The sequence below is a fragment of the Felis catus genome, chromosome A3 (assembly GCF_018350175.1).
Source record: "Felis catus isolate Fca126 chromosome A3, F.catus_Fca126_mat1.0, whole genome shotgun sequence".
Lineage (NCBI taxonomy): Eukaryota > Metazoa > Chordata > Mammalia > Carnivora > Felidae > Felis > Felis catus.
The window spans coordinates 39328500-39349261 of NC_058370.1; the positions used below are offsets into that span (position 1 = coordinate 39328500).

Below are 20762 nucleotides of genomic sequence, written 5' to 3' on the forward strand. Positions count from 1 at the left end.
GCCCACTTAGATCCCTCCAGGGGATCTAAGTAGTACATCAATCTGGTGATAGACTGACAGAGACTGAGGCAAATCAGAGAGTTCCTGCCCTGTTTAAAGGCAGTAGCACCACTCAAGAAACTGCCCCAGGCAACTGTTGTCACATGGATTGGCAGCCTCATATAGTCAGCTCTTCCCATTTTCCAAGAAAAGCTGGATGTCCAAATTTGTATATGTAATTTCCTGGTTTGTTTTTTTACTTCAATATAGTTGACACACGATGTTACATTAGTTTCAGGTGTACAGGATAGTGATTCAACAACTTTGTACATTGCGCTGTGCCCACAGGTGTAGCTACCAACCATCACCATGTAAAACTTCCTAATTTTTGAAACACTTTTTGGGCCAAATAAAACATATGTGTAGGCAATCCCCCCACGAACAACTTCCACTTTAGGGCTCATTGCTCTTGCTTAGGTTAAGTGACATGAACTTAGAAAGCAGATGGTCATTTATTGTCAAATATGTAATGAACTTCTATGTACTAAGACCACTATCCTCCTCTAGTTGAGGAGACATGACCTTCAGATAATAGGAGAGAAGGCATAAGGTAGAAGCTGTAAAATTCCAGCAGTACAGAGAGTGAATGCAGGGCAAGTGCAGAAAAGAGAAAAATTATATAAGCCAAGGTGGGTAGAGGTGGTTTTGTGGAAGGAGAGAGGAGAGAGGATTGATCTCTCCTCTGGGAAATGGGTTGGATTCAAAATGGGGGATTTTAGGGAGGGAGTCAGAATGACAGAAGTGATAGGGATGGGCCTGATTTGTGAAAGAGAAAACCAGAAGAATATGGTCCAATATGGACCCAACAGGATAACTGCTCATGTTTCTGAGAAAATAAGAGAAAAGAAGTCATAAAGACTGTAGCCTTGTATCCTGATCTGATGACTTAAAAGCAAATTAAAAAACATATATATATATAATCTTAATGTTATATCTTATCTTAATATTATATATAGTAAGAGTATGGGTATGCAGAAAGTGGAAGATAGAAAGACAGAAAACCTTTTACTTTGGTAGTGACCCCAAGTGAGAAATCTAATAAACCATCAACCAAGTGATGATAAAGGAATATATGGTCATGTCCACCTGATGCCATTCAGAATAATTACCTAAATATAATTTTAGATTTATCTGTAAAGAAAGACAGCTCAGATTTAGAACACAAGTAGCTCAGATTCCTGCCCTGAATAGCTTGGAAGCCGGGTTAATTTACACACCCAACTTCCTGGCGTTATTCCTTTGGGCTGACAAATCAGTGTTATTTGCCAGATTACAAGAGATCTTCCTTTGTTACTTAACCCCACCTCTTTTTCAGCCAGTTTTCCCTTGTCATCCTAATCTAATGGTACTCCATCCAGATCACTTTCTTGCTGAGCAAAAATTTCATATAAATTACAAGGGAGAGGAGAGGAGAGGAGTACCAGCCTTCTCAGTAATTTACAACACAATAGCAGCAGCTCCAAGGTGCTAGTCACTTATAAATAGGCTCCTAAAGCAGCATGTGGGCTTTTAAAAACTGAGTACAGTTGAAAGTATTCCCCAGTTTGAGCACATCTTCACTCCCAGTGTTGCAGTAAGGCATTGTGAGACAATGAAATCCTTCCTGCTGTGCAGGGTTAGAAAGTTTATCAAGGCCATTTCCCAGCATTAGGCACATGGGTGTTACAATGAGGATGTTCTTAATGCACTAAAGGAAGTCAGAGTAGTCTACTAAGTTTTATCAGACAGATACTAGCGTCACTGAGCCCCGGAATCAAGACAAAAATTTTAGTGGCAGGAGCCATATTATTCCATTTCTATATTCCTTCATAGATCCAATTAATTCAGTTTTGGATATGCTTTGAAGTTCACTCTACCTAACTGGCCCCAGACTGCAGAAGATAAGCTGACCCACTGCATCTACTGTAAGCCAGGCACTGCTTTAAGTACTTTGCAATAAAAGGCATATAAACATAAACTTATTAGATCCTGGCAACAACAATATGAGGCAAATCTTATATTCCCATTTTACATTTGGGAACATTGAGGCACAGAGAAGTTAAGTAACTTGCCCATGGTCACACAGGCAGTATGCTGCAGGGCTGGCATTTAAACCATGGATTCTGCCTCCAGAGTTGTGTCTCAACCATCTTGTCCTGGTCACCTATCTGATGATCTGCCTGGGCCAGGGAGATTTCTGGCCTTTGAGTAAGACTAAACTGGAAAAAACTAGGCATTTCTTATTTGTCCTTGTCCTGAACTTACTGCAGATATTGTTTGAGTTTTCCCTTCCTCTGTCCTCTTTTATTTCCTGTTTCCTGAGCTAGGTGGCCTCACCTACTGGGGGACAGAAAGCTGAGCTTTTGTTTGCCCTCATGCTGGAGAAGCATGTCATTGCCATTTTTCGTTTACTGAGAAAACAAGATGTGTCTCCCCCTATCCCAACTCCACATTTTATTGTCAATGATATTCTTCTCCAAGACATGAAACTCCCAGGCTCATTACTTGGGCATGGGGCTTTGAAATCAACTTTTCTGCATGAGTCTGCATGTAATAAAAGCCAAGTGTTTTAAAGTGCTTACAGAAATGGGCTGAGTACATACCTTACTGGCTGCCATGGAAAAGTATTTGAAGGCAGTTGCGTTATTTTGTGGGGCTGCAGCGTTCCCCTCTAAATACATCTACAGAAACAAACAAGAGGATGTAAAAAAAAACTGAGGAATTTGTGGGTGATTAAAATGTTTTAGAACTACATAGAAGTGATAGTTGGCCAACATTGTGAAATGCAGTGAATGCCACTGAATATACAGTTTAAAATTGTTGATTTTATGTTGATTTCACCTCAATTTTAATCAAAGAAAAAACTGGGGAAGCAACCTACAACACACATTCTGGAGTGACCTGGCCTAAGGGCAGAGAAACGGACCCTATTTTGTGTCTTTTTCACTGTTTCCTTCCATCTAAATTAGTATGTAGCACTTCTGGAAAAGGAGCATTTGTCCCCATGGTTACTAATGCAAATTGGCCGCAGGGAGCCAAGGGCAGCACTTGGGGGGATGAATGGTCTTTGAAGGAGAGAAAAAAATGTTCTTCTTTAGAGGAACTGTCCACAAAAGTTGCTCAGCAGCCGAGGGCCCTCCCTTGATAGTTGGCCCCAGGATGGACTTTGGTCAGCTTAGAGCTGGTTCTCATTTCCAGGGTGTAGGAAGGAGGCATCTCACGGGAGGCGGGGGGTGGTAGGGGTGGGGGTGGGGCTATACCAGTTAGATGTTCAGTTCGCCCAGATCTCTTGTTACATGCCAGAGTAGGGGGTCATGGTGGTGGTAGGGGTCTCGGACCAGGAACCCTGAGCCAGGTGCACTTTCAAGGCTGTTTTTGGTGCCTCAGACAAAGGCTGCCTTTGTATGGGGCTTTTTCTCAAACTGTCACCTCAAGAATACTATCCTCAGTCTGTAGTGGAATGCCCTGGCCAGCTGCTTCCATGAAAGACATCTGTCATGCTATACTGGGTTCAATTAGCTGGTACCATTAGTTTCTTAGGTTTTTAAGAAATGAAAAGTACTGATCAAGATGAAGCATGTACCTTTCCTATAAATGCCATGGCATTTGCACTCCCAGCCTTTGCGGCCTTTAAGAAGTAGTATAATGCTTTCTGGAGAGAAAAGGAACAAACAGTATTATTGACAGTCACAAACATATCCTACAAAATGTTTTTCAAACCAAACTTTATTTCATTTAACATACATTCAAAAAATATCTATGAAATGCCCACACTGTTTAAGGCACTATTTCAAATGTTATTTCAACCATAAACCTGAAGAGTGGGTGCCATATAGAGTTCACAAATATAATTTTAAAATGTGAGGACTGTTCCTTGCATGTGGAAAGGCATCATGGGCATGTGGCTTTGTGGAGGACAGATGAATCCCACCTATAGAACTACATAGTTCATTATTTGAAAAAGTATGCTTCGATGTTAACAGTATGTACTTATTTTATAAGACAGTTTGTACAATTTGGTAGAATTGGACATGCAGCCTCCTAATGTTTATAAGGCCGAGTGAGTAAAACAAGACACCTCTAGCTCCTGCTGAGACTAAGTCTTTTTTTAAAAATATATAATTTATTGTCAAATTGGTTTCCATACAACACCCAGTGCTCATCCCAACCAGTGCCCTCCTCATGCCCATCACCCATTTTCCCCTCTCCCCCACCCCCTGCCATTAACCCTTAGTTTGTTCTCTATATTTAAGAGTCTCTTATGGTTTGCCTCCCTCCCTCTCTGTTTGTAACCTTTTTCCCTCCTCTCTTCCCCCATGGTCTCTGTTAAGTTTCTCAGGATCCACATATGAGTGAAAACATGGTAACTGTCTTTCTCTGCCTGACTTATTTCACTTAGCATAATACTCTCCAGTTCTATGCACGTTGCTACAAATGGCCATATTTCATTCTTTCTCATTGCCAAGTAGTATTCCATTGTATATATAAACCACAACTTCTTTATCCATTCATCAGTTGATGGACATTTGGGCTCTTTCCATAATTTGGCTATTGTTGAAAGTGCTGCTAGAAACATTGGGGTACAAGTGCCCCTATGCATCAGCACTCCTGTATCCCTTGGGTAAATTCCTAGCAGTGCTATGGCTGGGTCATAGGGTAATTCTATTTTTAGTTTTTTGAGGAACCTCCACACTGTTTTCCAGAGCGGCTGCACCAGTTTGCATTCCCACCAACAGTGCAAGTCTTTTTATAGAAGTGAACTTCAGGCTAATTCTTTCTAAAGCAAAATGAAGGAGGCCAGCCTAGCCTTTGCTTCTCTCTAGGTTGTAACATTAATTGAAATGCTCAGTCTAGAACATCTAAGGGCTGACCTGTCCCTTGTTGCCCCATTCCTTAGGCTTCATCTTAACCTCCCAGAAGTTCTCCTCAGAAACCACATGGAGCATTAAAAGAAATTAGGCCCACAAATGAGAAATGAAGACACTTTCCAAAGTGTCTTTTTAGGACGTAACTCTTCTGTCTTTAAAAAGCCTCAACTAAGAGTGCCTGGGTGGCTCCGTTGGTTAAGCATCTGACTCTTGATCTCAGCTGAGGTCATGATCTCACAGTTTGTGAGATCAAATCCCATGTCAGGCTCTGTGCTGACAGTGTGGAGCCTGCTTGGGATTCTCTCTTGCTCTCTGCTTCCCTCTCTCTCTCTCTCTCTTTCGCAAAATAAATAGACTTAAAAAAAAAAAGCCTAGGGGCATCTGGATGGCTCAGCTGGTTAAGCATCTGACTTTGGCTCAGGTCATGATCTCACAGTTTGTGAGTTCAAGCCCTGTGTCAGGCTCTGTGCTGATAGCTCAGAGCCTGGAGCCTACTTCAGATACTGTGTCTCCCTCTCTCTCTCTCTCTCTCTGCCCCTTCCCTGCTCACACTCTGTCTCTGTCTCTCTCAAAAATAAACATTAAAAAAAATAAATAAATAAAGCTTGACTAGGTTGACATACAAGAATCTGCTCCTTCCCAAAGAGGAGAGGACATTTAAGGAAGAAATGTGAGTAGTTCCTTTATATGTACATTTGCTCCAGAAATATTGTCAACTTATTTGGGAATCACACCCTTGTTGTAAGTTAGTCTGCCTTGTGGACATAACTAAATACGAATGCCACCAGTGCTGAACCTCACTAAATCATATACCCATTCATCCATTTATCTCTTCTATTCTTCATTTATTCTTTGTTTCAAAAACTTAATTGAAAAGTGCTATATATAGTAGTAGTGTGTTAAGTATTATAGGTGATTCATAGATGAACAAAAAACACCATCCCTACATAAGCTTTCCACCAATACTGCTGTGAAGAAAGGTAAATAGCAATGACAGTAGGCAAAAGGTGGGATAAAAGCAACACCAAAAAGAATTAGAGAGGCATGGAATAACAGAAATTGTATACAAGTGTTTTACAAGCTTTGTCTTACCTAATCTTCACAACGCAGTATAAGGAATGACACTCAAAGTGAAGCAGCTGGTACCAGAGTTCTCCCGATTCAATTCCCATGCACTTTGTACTCTGCCTTCATGGTGTCAAGAAAGAGGACTTAAATGACAAAGGTCTCACAAAAGATGGAGAGGATTCACCAGCACAGAGGGCATCATAGGCTGGATGAATAACATGAGCAAGGAACGGAGATAGAAATGTTCAAGATGTGTTTAGGAAACAGTAATTACTTCAGTATGGCTGAAGTAGAATATCCAAAAGTTAAGATGTGCAGGAATATGATGGGGCCATATTATACCAGTCCTGGATACTAGGCCAAAATTCCTCTTTTATTTGGCAGAAAATAGAAGGCACTGGAAATTTATGATCATAAGGGAATCTTGAGACAACAAATGATGTCCAAAATGTCTAGAATAACCTAAGTGTCAATTGGATAGGAGCAAATTGTAGCAATGTATGATTTGTCAATCATCTATCAGTAAATAAATCAAAGGTATGATTTACCAATCACATTTATCTGATCCCATTAATACAGAAAATGAAGGTATTTCTTACAAATGAGTCAAGACCCAAAATACCCGTGGGTAACTATCATGGCATACATCCATACATTTAATTGTTTGCTTAATTTTCTGTCTCCCCCAGTGTTGAATCCTCTGTACTTAGCACAGTATCTACTGTATATCAGTCACTTAGGAAATATTTCTGGACTGAATACATGAGTGAATGAATGAAAGGGTAAGTTTATAAATCTCTAAAACAGGGGAACTAGATTTTAAGCATTATGGTCCCTTATAGTTCTCATACTATGATTCTGTGACATAATTCTCAAAGTCTAGTTTCAGAATCTGGCTTTCAAATACATATTTGGCAATAGAGAGTTCTGGGGGGAAAAACTGTCATTCTGGTGAACTATACTTGAACTGTTAAAGGAGATAAACAAGAATCAGAAGATAAGAATCCTGGAGTTTTCCCCATCTTTCAATATAATGATCAATATAATGATCCCATAAGGACTTTGAAGGTTTCTCTAATTTCCCCTTCTATAGCCCTCCACTCACATGACTTACTCAGCATTTCAGTTCCTTTTATTTGTCTTTAAATTAACCTACCTTTAATGCTGTTGCATTTACTAAACATTTACTAAGCTCTGTGTGAAAGTATCACACAAGTTACTTTAATCGGTACTTGCTCTCAAAGAGTTAAATATCCATCCATCCATCCACCCATCCATCCATCCACCCATCCATCCATCCATCCATCCATCCGTCATCTGCTGCAGTCTGCATATTTGTGTCCCTTCAAAATTCATATGTTGAAACCTAATATCCAAGATGATGGTATTAGGAGGTGGGGCCTTTGGAAGGTGACTGGCAGAGCCTTCATGAATGGGATTAGTGTCTTTATAAAAGAGGCCCCAGAGAGCAAGCTCAAGTTCTGTTACATGAGGATACAACAAGAAGTCCATAAACTGGATAGAGGGCCCTATCTAACCATGCTGACACGTTGATGTCAGACTTCAAGCTTCGAGAACTGTGAGAAATATATTCCCATTGTTTATAAGCCACCCAGACTATGGTATTTTTGTTACAGTGGCTAAAACAGACTGACACCATCTATCCCTTATTCAAATATTTACTGAGCACCTATAGTCATATTTTACTGATTCTCAGATGTGCCCCCCACTTTAATCAGACACTTCTTACTATCAATGGCATCATATAATTTATATTGGCAGTGTATTTTGTTTCTCAGTAGAACACAAAATAAAGTATCTTATAATTGATGGTGTCTTAGATAGGTTGAAATATAGTATGTCCCAGGCATTATGCTAAGAGAAATTTTATTATTTAAACACACATCTATTTTTTTTACTAAAAAATTTTTTTTAATTTTTATTTATTTTTGAGAGAGAGAGACAGAGTGTGACTGGGGAAGGGGCAGAGAGAGGGAGACACAGAATCTGAAGCAGGCTCTGGGCTCTGAGCTGTCAGCACAGAGTCCCACACAGGGCTCAAACTCACAAACCATGAGATCATAACCTGAGCCAAAGTTGGACGCTTAACTGACTGAGACACCCAGGTGCCCCCACGTCTCTTTTAAAAAAAAACAAAAAACAACGAGCATGATTTTTCATTGGTTCAAGAAAATCCCTAGTTTAATCAGTTTATAACATTTCCCCTAGAATGAAATGCCAAGAAATATTTATAAACACTGAAAATAAATATAAACTGAAAATATTTATAAATACTCCTTTTATCTCAACATTTGTAAATCATCCTGAAAAGGGATGATATTAGCTCTTGATTTTTTAACGGGTGGCAGGATAGACAAAGCAGTTGCTCTTACATATCTGATTATTATGCCTCTGCTAGATTTAATTTAATTATGCCATATCCACTTTAATAATATGCACCCAAATACCCAGCATTCCTAAGCCAATTCATGCTGAGCCTGTACATATTTAGGAATGCAAATTACATTAAAATGTATGTGTAGAAATTCAAGATAATGTAATCAAGGCTTGCATATACAATATTTTTCAATAATTAAGAATTTAGTAGTGGGGGAGTGAGAGGTGAAAATGTTGCCTTATAGTGACAACCCATGAAAGAGATTAATTTAATCAAACAATGAGGAGAAAAAAAAGGCAAACGAGTTATTTCCAGGTTTTTGATACTTAATTTTCTGGGAAGTAAACTGGGCATTACTTACATTTATAAAGAAGCTTACTACATTAATCATTTTCTTTGGTGGACCAAAGCATTAGCATACTGGCTCAAGTGGTGGCTCTCAGGCTGAGGACCAACATATGATGCTTAGGATGCTATCACTCACTAACTCACTCACTCATTCATTCATTCATTTCATTTATTCATTTGTTCAATAAATACTAAGTACTTAATATATACCAGGTACTATCAGAGTACAGGATACATAGAACGAGCAAGATAGACAAGAACTTACATTCCATAATGGAATGGAATAACATTCCATTATTATCCAGATAATAAACAAGATCAAAATAATTCAGGGAGTGATATGAGCTAGAGGAAAATAAACACTGTAATAGGATGAGTAGTGGAACAGTAGAGTTGATCAAGAAAATCCTTTCTAAAGAGGTAAGACTTGAAAGATGAGAGGCTAGCCATGGGAAGAGTTATAGTAACAGCCTTTCAGAAACTGGGTCTATCCTTTTACCTTCTCTCTCCACTTTGCATCACCCTCCAAGTTGATTCTGGTGCATTCTGGTAAGCTGCAAAACTGACCACAGTACTTTGCTGTTGTGCCTTCATTAGGAGTCCTTTTAACTACCCTTTCAATGCTGGCTGACCTTGTAATTTGCTTTGGCCAAAAGAATGTGGTGGAAGTGATTTGTGAGTTCCAACCCAAGGCCTTCTACCCTTGTGTTCTTAGAACCTTTGGCTGCTATGTGAAAAGCTTGGGCATAGTTGGCTGGGAGAAGAAAGCATGTGGAGAAACCTAGTCATCTTAGGTGTCACAGATGAGGCCATCATAAACCAGCCTGCCCTGGCCAATACTCTACAGATGCATGAGCAAGCCTAGTCAAGATTGGTTGAGCCTGGCTGAGACCAGAAGAATTACCCATCTGAGCCCAGCCAAAACTGCTAAACTGCCAAAATCATGAATTAAATAAATGGTTGTTGTTTTAAGCCATCTAAATTGGGGAGTGGTTTATGATGCAGCCTAAACTGATTGATACATAAGCCAATCAGTCTGGAGATTTGAAGCCTTGACTGGAGCACTCTATGCAGGTTTGGGTTTATTAGGCTGAGGTAAGCTGGAAGGACAAGCCTGTGCTCACACCTAGAATGCGCCTGAACCACTCAGATGTTTTGGAAATAAGCCAGCACTTTGGTGATGTCTGGATGGGAAGTATGGGGCCCAACACTACCATTTGAAAATTTTCAAATAGTGGTCAGAAACCTGATAAATTATGAGATTCCTTCTTTTTGCTTTATAAATGAGGAAACTAGATTTTAGAGGTTGTATGTCTCCCACCCCCACCCAGCTCAAAAGGAAGTACAGTTTAATGGAAAGAGCACAGGCTTTGAATGTTGAAGCCCAGAGTTCAGATTTTGATTCTCAACATTACTACCCAGCTGTGATACTTGAAACAGTTTACTTCATTCCTCCAGCCTCAGCTCCTCCTCTGTAAAATAGAGATAGTAAAACCTCTGTGGATGAGTGCATAGGAGAGCCTGACTGAGTTCCTTGGTGTTGCCCAAGTGCCTGGCTGTTGCTACTACACCAGAATCTTTGACTCAGCATTGGGATTACATTTCATCCTCATCTGGAGGCAGCTCCCGTCTGGTATTCAGAGTGGCTGGTGCTGTCCAGTTCTTAGCTTTATAGGGTTTTTCACGTATTCTGCAAAAACTGAAGGGTATTCCCTACAACTGAGGTTTGGGTGCCTTCACACTCAATGGAATTTCATGTTTATGGAAAATGGGTAATTCTTACCAGTTTATGTATCTGTTAGTTAACATGAGAACCTCACTGCAGACTGAAATCTGACACTGGAGTAATATTGTGAATCTAGAACTTCTCATCTATGAAGGTAGAACCCTGGTTATGATGAAGATTAATCAAATCTGAAGACCTTCAATTGAGCTGTCTTAAGATGCATATGCTTATTTCAATTGCTACCTATTTTATCATGTTTTATGAATTTACCCAATGTGTACTCAAATTACACTCATAAAAATAACATAAAGTGAAGTGAAAAGTAATAACAAATCATTCTTTTATGTAACCACCTAATAAAGTAGTTATTTCTATTGCTTAGCCATTGGGACTATGTTGAAATAGGGTATGTGTTCCTTTGAGACAATGAGCACATAGGTTCTATAAAATGACAAGGGCTGAAAAATCATCTTTTAAAAAGAATCTCAGTTACTTCCTCAGATCTGAGGGGATCCATGGCCTTGAAACCACAATTAGAATCTAGATGAGACCTTATCCCCCCAGCTCTGGTATCTTACTGAAGATCTTGTGTAGGTCAAGTTTATTTGCTTTTTTCTCCACTATAAATTTGAGTTGTTAATTAATCTTCTAACCTCACGGGGATAAGGTAAGGTTAAGCAAAATGATTGAAAGGAGCTTTGCAAATTTATAAAGATGTTTAATAATATTTCTAATTATATTGAAAGCAGTCTGAGGCTGGTTCTCAGACCCCTCGCAAGAAACTCCCATGTGGACTCTCCACCGCTGGTTTTTGGGCAATGGGTGTGTCCAAGGCTGGCAAGTGAGGGTATCTTCCTCACCCAAACCAGTTAGGGTGGGAAGAGACTAGGTTCAAGGGGAGCATGGAAACTCCCCAGCCCCAGTGTTTTGTTGGAAGCCTCCACTCCTTTGTATTTAGAGGCAGTTAGGAAAAGTGCTTTCTCTGGTGAACTTTGTTCTTCCTCAAAAGCTACAACACTGATCTGACCAAGGAAGTAGTAATGGGCTCTCCCCAGCAACTTTTCCATGCTCCACTCCTCCCTTTTTGCCCTACTATCCTCCCTCACCACTCTCCTCCCCACCCCATGTGACTGAATCTTGAAATGACTTACATAATAATCCTGATCCAGACCTTTCCTCCCAATTAGATGTAATTGTCCAAGAGAAACCTAGGAACAACAATTTTTGAAAATTATTTTTAGTGATAGCATTAATTTAAATGAAGAAAATAAGCCAATTATAGCACAATTTGAAAAATAAGTGAAAAAAAGGAGTGAAAAAAATAAAGAAGGCATTTACTTGGTGATTTTATTATAGTATGCTGTTTTAGTTTGATGCAGCTGGTATGCCTAAAAAAAGAAACAGAAAAACATTCCAGGTGATACCTTTTATTTGGTAATTGATTGATATTGGCCATCTGGCTTCCTCAGTGACAGGAAGCTGGCCTGCTGGTATACAGCAACACCTGGGTATATAAACCTAGTGGCCTTTACTCTTAACTCTCAAAACTCACACAAATGCTGTCCCATTCCCATTCTCAGAGACAGAACTTCTGAATGCTGGTAAGAGTTCATTCATATTAAAGTCAACACTGGATGGTGCTTTGTTCTATACTTAAAATCTAGGTCTTTTAAAAGTAAAATTTTTAGGAGTAGATGCAAAAGAAAAAAAAAATTGCCATTACTGTAACACCTGGCTCTCCCATAGTCTTTAGAAACTGCAAGTAGCAGGGAACAAGGAAAGAGGAGGGTGTGTCTCTTCCCTGTCATATTCAGGATGGAGCATTGTTAACCCTTTTAGGACTCAAGACAACCAAACCTCTTGTAATTTGCATTTCTAAAAATCCAAATTTGTCAGTATACATTACCTGTATCTGAACATCTCCTCTTTCTGCCAAAAATTTATAGTATTGGTATATGTCCCAATCTAAAATCTCACTGTTAGAACTCAGATTTTCAGGTCTGTCAGTCAGTCTCACTTTTTCCACTGGAATACTTTCACTTTTTTCCAATTTGTCAGCAACTGTGAACAGAAACAAAACAGAGACTAACCACAATACACAAGGTTGCAAGAGATAACTTAGAGAAAACAGCTTAGAGAAAACACTGTTCAGCCTATTCTTAAATTGTGCAGAGGTCTGGCCTACTAACAGAAAAAATATATATACCCTTAGGAGATAGAAATTTACTGATTTTTGTTTATTTGGTTCTGAGAAAAGTGCAAGAAACCTCATTATTTTTTGCAGTCCCTACAAATAGTGTATTAACACATATCAGAGCCTACTGAAGAGTTTGTCCAAGCAGGCTCAAGGAGAGAAGACAGATGTTAGAAGCAGGCAACGGACCCTCTCTACCACTGACCTTTTCCAAGATTGAAACTACAATATAAGAGTAATAGCTTCTTAATTATTTCCTATAAAGAGTAGGAAACTAAATATAAATATATTTGAATAAACCTAACAAAGTATGAAGTTTGAAACATATATAGTAATTGTAGTTTCATTAAGCATATGAAATGATCTTGTTATATATATTATCTTAAATTAAAAAGCAGTTGTTTCACTCTTTCCTTTCTCAGATCCTAATAATGCCAGAGCTGTGTATTTAGATATTATTTTGATTATAGAAATTAACCATATGGGGGCGCCTGGGTGGCTCAGTCGGTTGAGCGTCCGACTTCGCTCAGGTCACGATCTCGCGGTCCGGGAGTTCGAGCCCCGCGTCGGGCTCTGGGCTGATGGCTCAGAGCCTGGAGCCTGCTTCTGATTCTGTGTCTCCCTCTCTCTCTGCCCCTCCCCCGTTCATGCTCTGTCTCAAAAATAAATAAATGTTAAAAAAAAAAATTAAAAAAAAAAAAAAAGAAATTAACCATATGGACCTTACCTTATTCACTTCGTCTGGTTCAATGATGTGCAAGATGAAACGTTACATTCAACTTTGAAAATGATTCCAGAAGCATATATTAATCTCATGCTCTATTTTTTGTGATCATTTTAATCATTTAAATAGAATAATGCTTACTTAAGTTGTTCTCACATGAGGTGACAGAGACTGATAGTGTATGTATCTTACAACCATTTATTGAAGAGTTTTTAACAAGCCATCCCATATTCTAAATGTTAGAATTGGAAAAACTGCTAAATATTTATTGATGCTTCATTCAAATTCTCAGTTGAATGAAAGCACAGCACAAGAACATGGGGACTTATTCTAACAAAAATAAAAGATAAGCACATTCATTTAAAGCTTTTGAAAAGTAATAAAATCAGAAAACTCTACATTGTATTAAAAGAATTGTACTATAACAAATGCTGAAAGCATAGTCATTTAATACTTTTGTAAATATACAAACTGGCATTGATTTATTCTTCTAATTGCTCAGCAAGCCTATTTATCTTAAAATAAATGATGTGAAATACTCACTGTAATCTGCTACCTTCTTGTAATGATTTAGGGCAACTTCACAATTCTGTAGAACATTGATTCCTGACAAATATCTGTACCCCTAAAACACAGGGATATATATTCTTAATATTCTGACAGTGTTGTATTTATAACATGCCCATTTGGGCCCAAGTATATTTAATTTACTTACCAAAATCATTTGGGACATCATGCTTCCTCCAGCACTTCCAAAGGTGTAATATATTAGTGCCTAAAGTAAACGAAAAAAAAATCTATATCTATATCTGCCATCTAAATTTGAAGCTCAAACCAATCATTGCTTTTTTATTCCTTGCCCAGCAATGAACTTTGAACTACTCCAAAATAAATTTCAACTTTTGTCTTCTTCCTTGGTAAAGATGGCTGACATTTTTGGAGGACTTAGGGCATTGTACATGATACCTCATTTACATTACAAAATACCTATGAAGTAGATATTATCTATCTATAATAGAGATATTATCTATCTATCTAAAATATGGGACATTAAGAAATTTTATTTTATTTATTTATTTAAAAAAATTTTTAAACATTTATTTATTATTGAGAGACAGAGAGTGAACAGGGGAGGGGCAGAGAGAGAGGGAGACACAGAATCTGAAGCAGGCTCCAGGCTCTGAGCTGTCAGTACGGAGCTTGACACAGGGCTTGAACTCACAAACCGTGAGATCATGACCTGAGCCGAAGTCAGATGCTTAACCGACTGAGCCACTCAGGCACCCCAAGAAACTTATGATATTTTAATCTTAAACTTCTGACTATTGAGCTGGCGCTTTTAACCACCACTCTCAAGTAATCCCCTTTACCTAAAGAGGAGACTATTCAATGTCCCTTTTTAAAAATTCAGTTTTGTTCCAGGAAAAACAGAACAATTTTACCTTGGCTTGATTGTATTCCATTCCTATTCCATAAGAAGACAAAAATCCTAATGCCTAAAGCCCAAAAGAAAAGGAAAACTAAATAAATCCATTTATTTCACAATTATTCTTATTTACAGTGGTAAAAGATATTTTAAATGTCTGTTGCATGATAATTGTATTGTTGGCTTATATCTTATATCCTATAGTAAAGTACCCTTTTACACTTTGGCTAAGGCTGTAAGAAATTGGAAAAGGTAATAGTGGGAGTTTTCTATAATATATATGAAAATAGGCTAATACTGACATTTAGTATAAATCATAATAATGAAACGTTATAAACCAATGATATTTATATTCTTGCCTTTCGTGGCAATGAAAAAACTTCTTCCTTCAACATTTTAGAATTTAGATTTGAATATTTGTCTTCATATTTTTAAGAGAAAATGCGATGTATATAAAAAATTCAAATGCAAAGAACTGTATTGAATAAAAGGAAAGTCTAATCGTGTAGCAAGATGCTGAAATAGGCAGCCCCAGATCTTGTTCCTCCATAGAGACACTGATTTAGCAACAATATACAGTCCAAAAAATCTTTATGAGAACTCCAGCAACAACTTAAGAAATCATAGTAACCCAGACAAACTCAAAGCGAGGAACAAACAATCCATTGATACAGGTAAAGAAAGCCATTTATTTAACCTGCAATTGCTCCTCCCCCAAGCCAGCATAGCACAGTGTGATGAAGAGGAAAAGCCCAACTCAGGACTTCTCCCTTGGGAGGGAAAGAGAAGAGTGGAACCTAGGTCCAATGTTTCAGCTTTTGCAGGGACTGCCCATGGGTCTGATTTCTGTCTTGCCTGACTTGGCATGATTGAAGAACCAGCATACTATGGATTCCTGGGCAGCTGCTGAGAACAAAAGAGAGCTCAGCCACTAATTGCAGGACTGGAGAATTTCCCATATACCACAGATAGAAGCCAGCACAACTTGGCACAATCAGCAGAAAGTGACCAACTTGTGACTTCTCCTTTGAGAGGAAAAGAGAAGACTGGAATGGGGGCCCAATGTTATGGCTTTCGGGAAGCCACTCAAGGACTGATTTCTATCTCCTCTGACCTGAAGCACTGACCGAACTCTCATGCTTTAGATGCCTGGGGCCACTAAGAAGAAAAAGGAGTTTTGCAGCTTGTTGCAACCCCAGAGAACCTGCAATATCACATACAGACACTAAAAGGAGCAAAAGACTACAAGCTCCCGAAAAATACCAGCAAATCTCTGTAACTGGAAATTACAAACACAAGCCCCAAAAAGACACACCCCCGGAAATGATTTGAGAGGTCCCCAGAATCTCTAGCTATGTTGATAGGTGAAGGTATTTCCCTGCACATATCCAATCTGTAAAGATTAAGGGGTGGCTATATTTCCAAATACATAAATCACAGAAAAAATTAACAAGGCATATGAAGAAACAGGCAAACATGGCCCAATCAAAGGAACAAAATAAATCTTAAAAAAATAAAACCCTCAACCCTAAAGAAATGGAGATCTATAAGTTACCATACAAAAAATCCAAAATAATCATCTTAAGCTCAAAATGCTACAAGACAGCACATATAAACAACTAACCAAAATCAGGAAAAGGATGCATGAATAGAATGAGAATATCAAAAAAGAGATTGAAAAAGAAAGAAAGAAAGAAAGAAAGAAAGAAAGAGAGGAAGGAGGGAAGAAAGGGAGGAAGGAAGAAAGATTTCTTTCAAAAACTTTGGAGCTGAAGAATATAATAACTGAATTGAAAAATTCATTAGTGGGCTTTAATAGTAGACTGATCAAGCAGAAGAAGGAATCAATGAACCTGAAATCAGTGGAACAAAAAAAATGAAGACAAGTAAGAAATCCTAAGAGACTTATGGGAAACCATCAAGTCGACCAATATACACATTATGGGAGTCGCAGAAGAATAGTGAGAGAAAAAGGGGCAGAGAGCTTATTTTAAGAAACAATGGCTGATAATTTCCCATATCTGAGGAAGGAAATGGATATCTAAATTCAAGAAATTCAATAAACTTCAACTAGGATGAACCCAAAGAGGCCCACAGCAAGACACATTATAATCAAACTGTTACAAGTCAAAGACAGGATCTTGAAAGTAGCAAGAGAAAAGAGACTCATCATGTACAAGAAAGTTCCCTTAAGTTTATGAGCAGATATCTCAGTAGAAACATTACAAGCCAGAGGGAATAGGCTAATATGAGCAAAATACTGAAAGAAAAAAGTTGTCAACCAGAATACTGTATGTGGCAAAACTGACCTTCAAATATGGAGAAGTAAAGGCCTTCCCAGATAAACAAAAGCTAAAGGAGTTCATCAACACTAGACCTGCCTTATAAAAACTGTTAACAGGAGTCCTGCAAGTTGAAAGAAAAAGATGCTAGACAGTAAAAAAAAAGTATACAAAAATATAGAGCTCTCTGGTAAAGATAAATACATAGACAAATACAGAATCCTGTAGTACTGTAATGGTGGTACAATAGTCAGGTTTAATTCTGGTATAGAATTTAATAAAACAACAAAAGCATAAAAGAAAACTATAACTATAAATGTGAATGAATACAAAATGTGAATTGGGTTATTGATAACATAAAGTGGGGGGAGAGAGGAGTGTTGTGATTGCAGTTAAGTTGATATTAATTTAACTAGAAGATGTTTTATGTAATCCCCTTGGTAACGACAAGGAAATAGTTATAGAAGATACACCAAGAAAATAAGAAGGGAATGAAAGCATGCCATTACTAAATAAATAAATAAATAAATAAATAAATAAATAACAAAAGGAGGGATGAAGAAGGGAAAAGGACAAAATAACTACAAGGCAAACAAAAGCAATCAATAAAATGACAACAGGAAGTCTTTCCTTATCAGTAATTACTCTAAATACAAATGGATTAAACTCCAAACAAAAGATACAGAGTGGCTGAATGGATAAAAATAAGCAATATCCAACTATCTGATGTCTACAAGAGGCTTTATTTTTTTAGAGCTGGGGGGAGAGGCAAAGAAAGAGGGAGAGCGAGAATCCCAAGCAGGCTCTGTGCTGTGAGCATACAGCCTGACGCAGGGCTCGATCTCACAACTGTGACATCATGACCTGAGCTGACATCAAGAGTTGGACCTTTAGCTGACTGAGCCACCTAGACACCCCCAAGAGACTTTAGATGTAAGGACACATAGGCTTAAAGTGAAAGAATGGAAACACATATTCCATGCAAATTGTAACAAAAAGAGTAAGAGATGACCAAAATTATATGAGACAAAAGTAGATTTTAAGTCAGAAAGTGTCAAAAGAGACAAAAAAGGATATTATATAATGATAATAGGGTCAATTCACAAGGAAGATATAACCATTATAAATATATATACATTAACGGTAGAGCACCTAAACATATGAAGCAAACATTGACAGAACTGAAAGAAGAAATAGACAGTAACACAATAATGGTAGGAGATTTTAATGGCCCATTTTCAATAATGGATAGAACAAACAGACCAAAGCTCAGCGAAGAAACAGAGGAGTTGAACAACACCATAGACTAATTGGACCTAACAGACATATAGAATGCTCCACCCAACAATAGCAGAATGCACATTCTTCTTAAGAACACATAGAAAAATTGGGAATGCAAGCTGGTGCAACCACTCTGGAAAACAGTATGGAGGTTCCTCAAAAAACTAAAAATAGAACTACCCTATGACCCAACAATTGCACTACTAGGTATTTATCCAAGGGATACAGGTGTGCTGTTTCGAAGGGACACATGCACCCCCATGCTTATAGCAGCACTATCGACAATAGCCAAAGTATGGAAAGAGCCCAAATGTCCATCGATGGATGAATGGATAAAGAAGATGTGGTATATATATACAATGGACTATTACTTGGCTATCAAAAAGAATGAAATCTTGCCATTTGCAACTATGTGGATGGAACTGGAGGGTATTATGCTAAGTGAAATTAGTCAGAGAAAGACAAAAATCATATGACTTCACTCATATGAGAACTTTAAGAGACAAAACAGATGAACATAAGGGAAGAGAAACAAAAATAATATAAAAACAGAGAGGAGGACAAAGCACAAGAGACTCATAAATCTGGAGAACAAAATGAGGGTTACTGGAGGGGGTGTGGGAGGGGGGATGGGCTAAATGGGTAAGGGGCACTAAGGAATCTACTTGTGAAATTCAGAAATATGTGGAAATTAAGCATCACACTCTTGAATACCAATGGGTCAAGGAAGAAATCACAAGGAAATTTAGAAAATATCTTGAGGCAAATGAAAATTAAAATACAACATACCAAAACGTATGAGATGCAGCAAAAGCAGTACTAAGAGGAAGTTTATAGAGGTAAGTGTCTACATGTAAAAAGAAAGATCTCAAATCAAATCAACAACCTAACTTTCCATCTTAAAACACACACACGCACACACACGCACACACACACACACACACACACACAGGAAAAGAAGAACAATCTAAACCCAAAATTAATGGAAGGAAGGATATAAAGATTAAAGAAAAAAACCAGACAATAGAAAAGGTATATAAACACATGCTACAAAATGGTTGAACCTTTAGGACAGTATACTAGGTGAAATAAGCCAGTCACAAAAAAGACAAAAACTGCATGAAACCACTTATATGAGGTCTCTAAAGTAGTCAAACTCTTAGAAACAAAAAACAAAATGAAATTTGCTAAGATCTAGGGAGAGGGAGAAGAGGGGAGTTGTTTAATGGATTTAAGATTTGTAAGATTAAGCAGTTCTAGACATCTGCACAATGATGCACATACTGCTGTACTGTACAGTAAAAATGCTCAAGATGGTGAATTTTATATTATTTACCTCATTTTTTTTAAAAGTGGAAGTCTTCCGTCATCACCAATGCTTGATAATCCCCATCATCCCCAAGCATCCCCATGCTTGATAATAGTTTCATATATGTCTTTCCAAACCACTTTCTAAGCATTCATATACTTCAAAATGGTGTAGTTTTTCTTAAAGCCCGTCCCTTACTGATTTGGCATTCCTTTGTTACAATATACTAAATTTTCTTATATTCATGGATCTAAGTCTAGAACTTCTAGTTCCTTGGTTTTCAATGGACTATTTTCATAATAATGAAAATATGTTATTTGTGTTTTTTGTCATCTTGACATTTGCATGAATGATGCAAGTCAATGGTAAATAAAACTGCTGTCATGTTGGCATGAATCAAGCAAGTACACCAAACTGCCATTTATATTGTTATTGTATTCTTCACACCACACACTCACAGCAAAACTAAAAATGCTGGTGTCAGTTAGGAATGTCCTTGATGAAGCAGTAAAAACATTTTTGTAAGTCTCAACTCCTGAATAAATGTCCCTTTATATTCTATCTAAGATGGAAAGTAGGCATAAAGCACTTCCAATAGTGAAATATGTTGGTTATTTCAAGGAAATGCTTGAAATGCTTGTTTGAGTTGCAAGCTGAAATAGTCACTTTTTTTCATGGAACACCATCTTTACTTGAAGGAACAATGGGATAAGCTACATTCATTTAGACTGGCAGACATCTTCTTGAAAACGAACAAAGTAAACCTGCCACTTCAATGAAAATGATTGAAAGTACTGTTGCCAATGATAAATTCAAGCTTTTAAGCAAAAATTAGAATTTTGGAAAGCTTGTATTTGCTACCATGTGCTTGCCATTCCAATACTTAGACTTTTCATGATGGTGGTATTAACAAATATGATTTTGATATTGTACAAAGCAATGTGTCAAATTTGGGAGAACTGCATAACTTAGTGAACCAATATTTTCTAAATAACCAATGTATGATACTATAAAATCATGTATAGGTAAAAAAAAAAATTGCATTCAAAACGCAAGGTAGACCAGTTACTTTTAATGTAGCAGAATAGGAAAAAGTTCATTATATGATTTTGGATTCCAC

At 37.7% G+C, this 20762-nt stretch overlaps 1 protein-coding gene across 14 annotated transcripts in view; it reads right to left on the reverse strand.

Moving 5' to 3' along the window:
• The window catches only part of SEL1L2 (SEL1L2 adaptor subunit of ERAD E3 ligase), a 123935-nt gene that overhangs the window by 21464 nt on the left and 81709 nt on the right, over positions 1-20762 (reverse strand). For all 14 annotated transcript variants that reach the window (XM_045055081.1, XM_023251477.2, XM_045055082.1 and 11 more), the window contains 7 exons: positions 14787-14840; positions 14060-14119; positions 13888-13969; positions 12333-12487; positions 11578-11634; positions 3602-3670; positions 2622-2699 (listed from right to left, as the gene is read on the reverse strand). In XM_045055081.1, coding sequence (XP_044911016.1) covers positions 2622-2699; positions 3602-3670; positions 11578-11634; positions 12333-12487; positions 13888-13969; positions 14060-14119; positions 14787-14840 — 555 coding nt within the window. The remainder of the gene's footprint in view (positions 1-2621; positions 2700-3601; positions 3671-11577; positions 11635-12332; positions 12488-13887; positions 13970-14059; positions 14120-14786; positions 14841-20762) is intronic.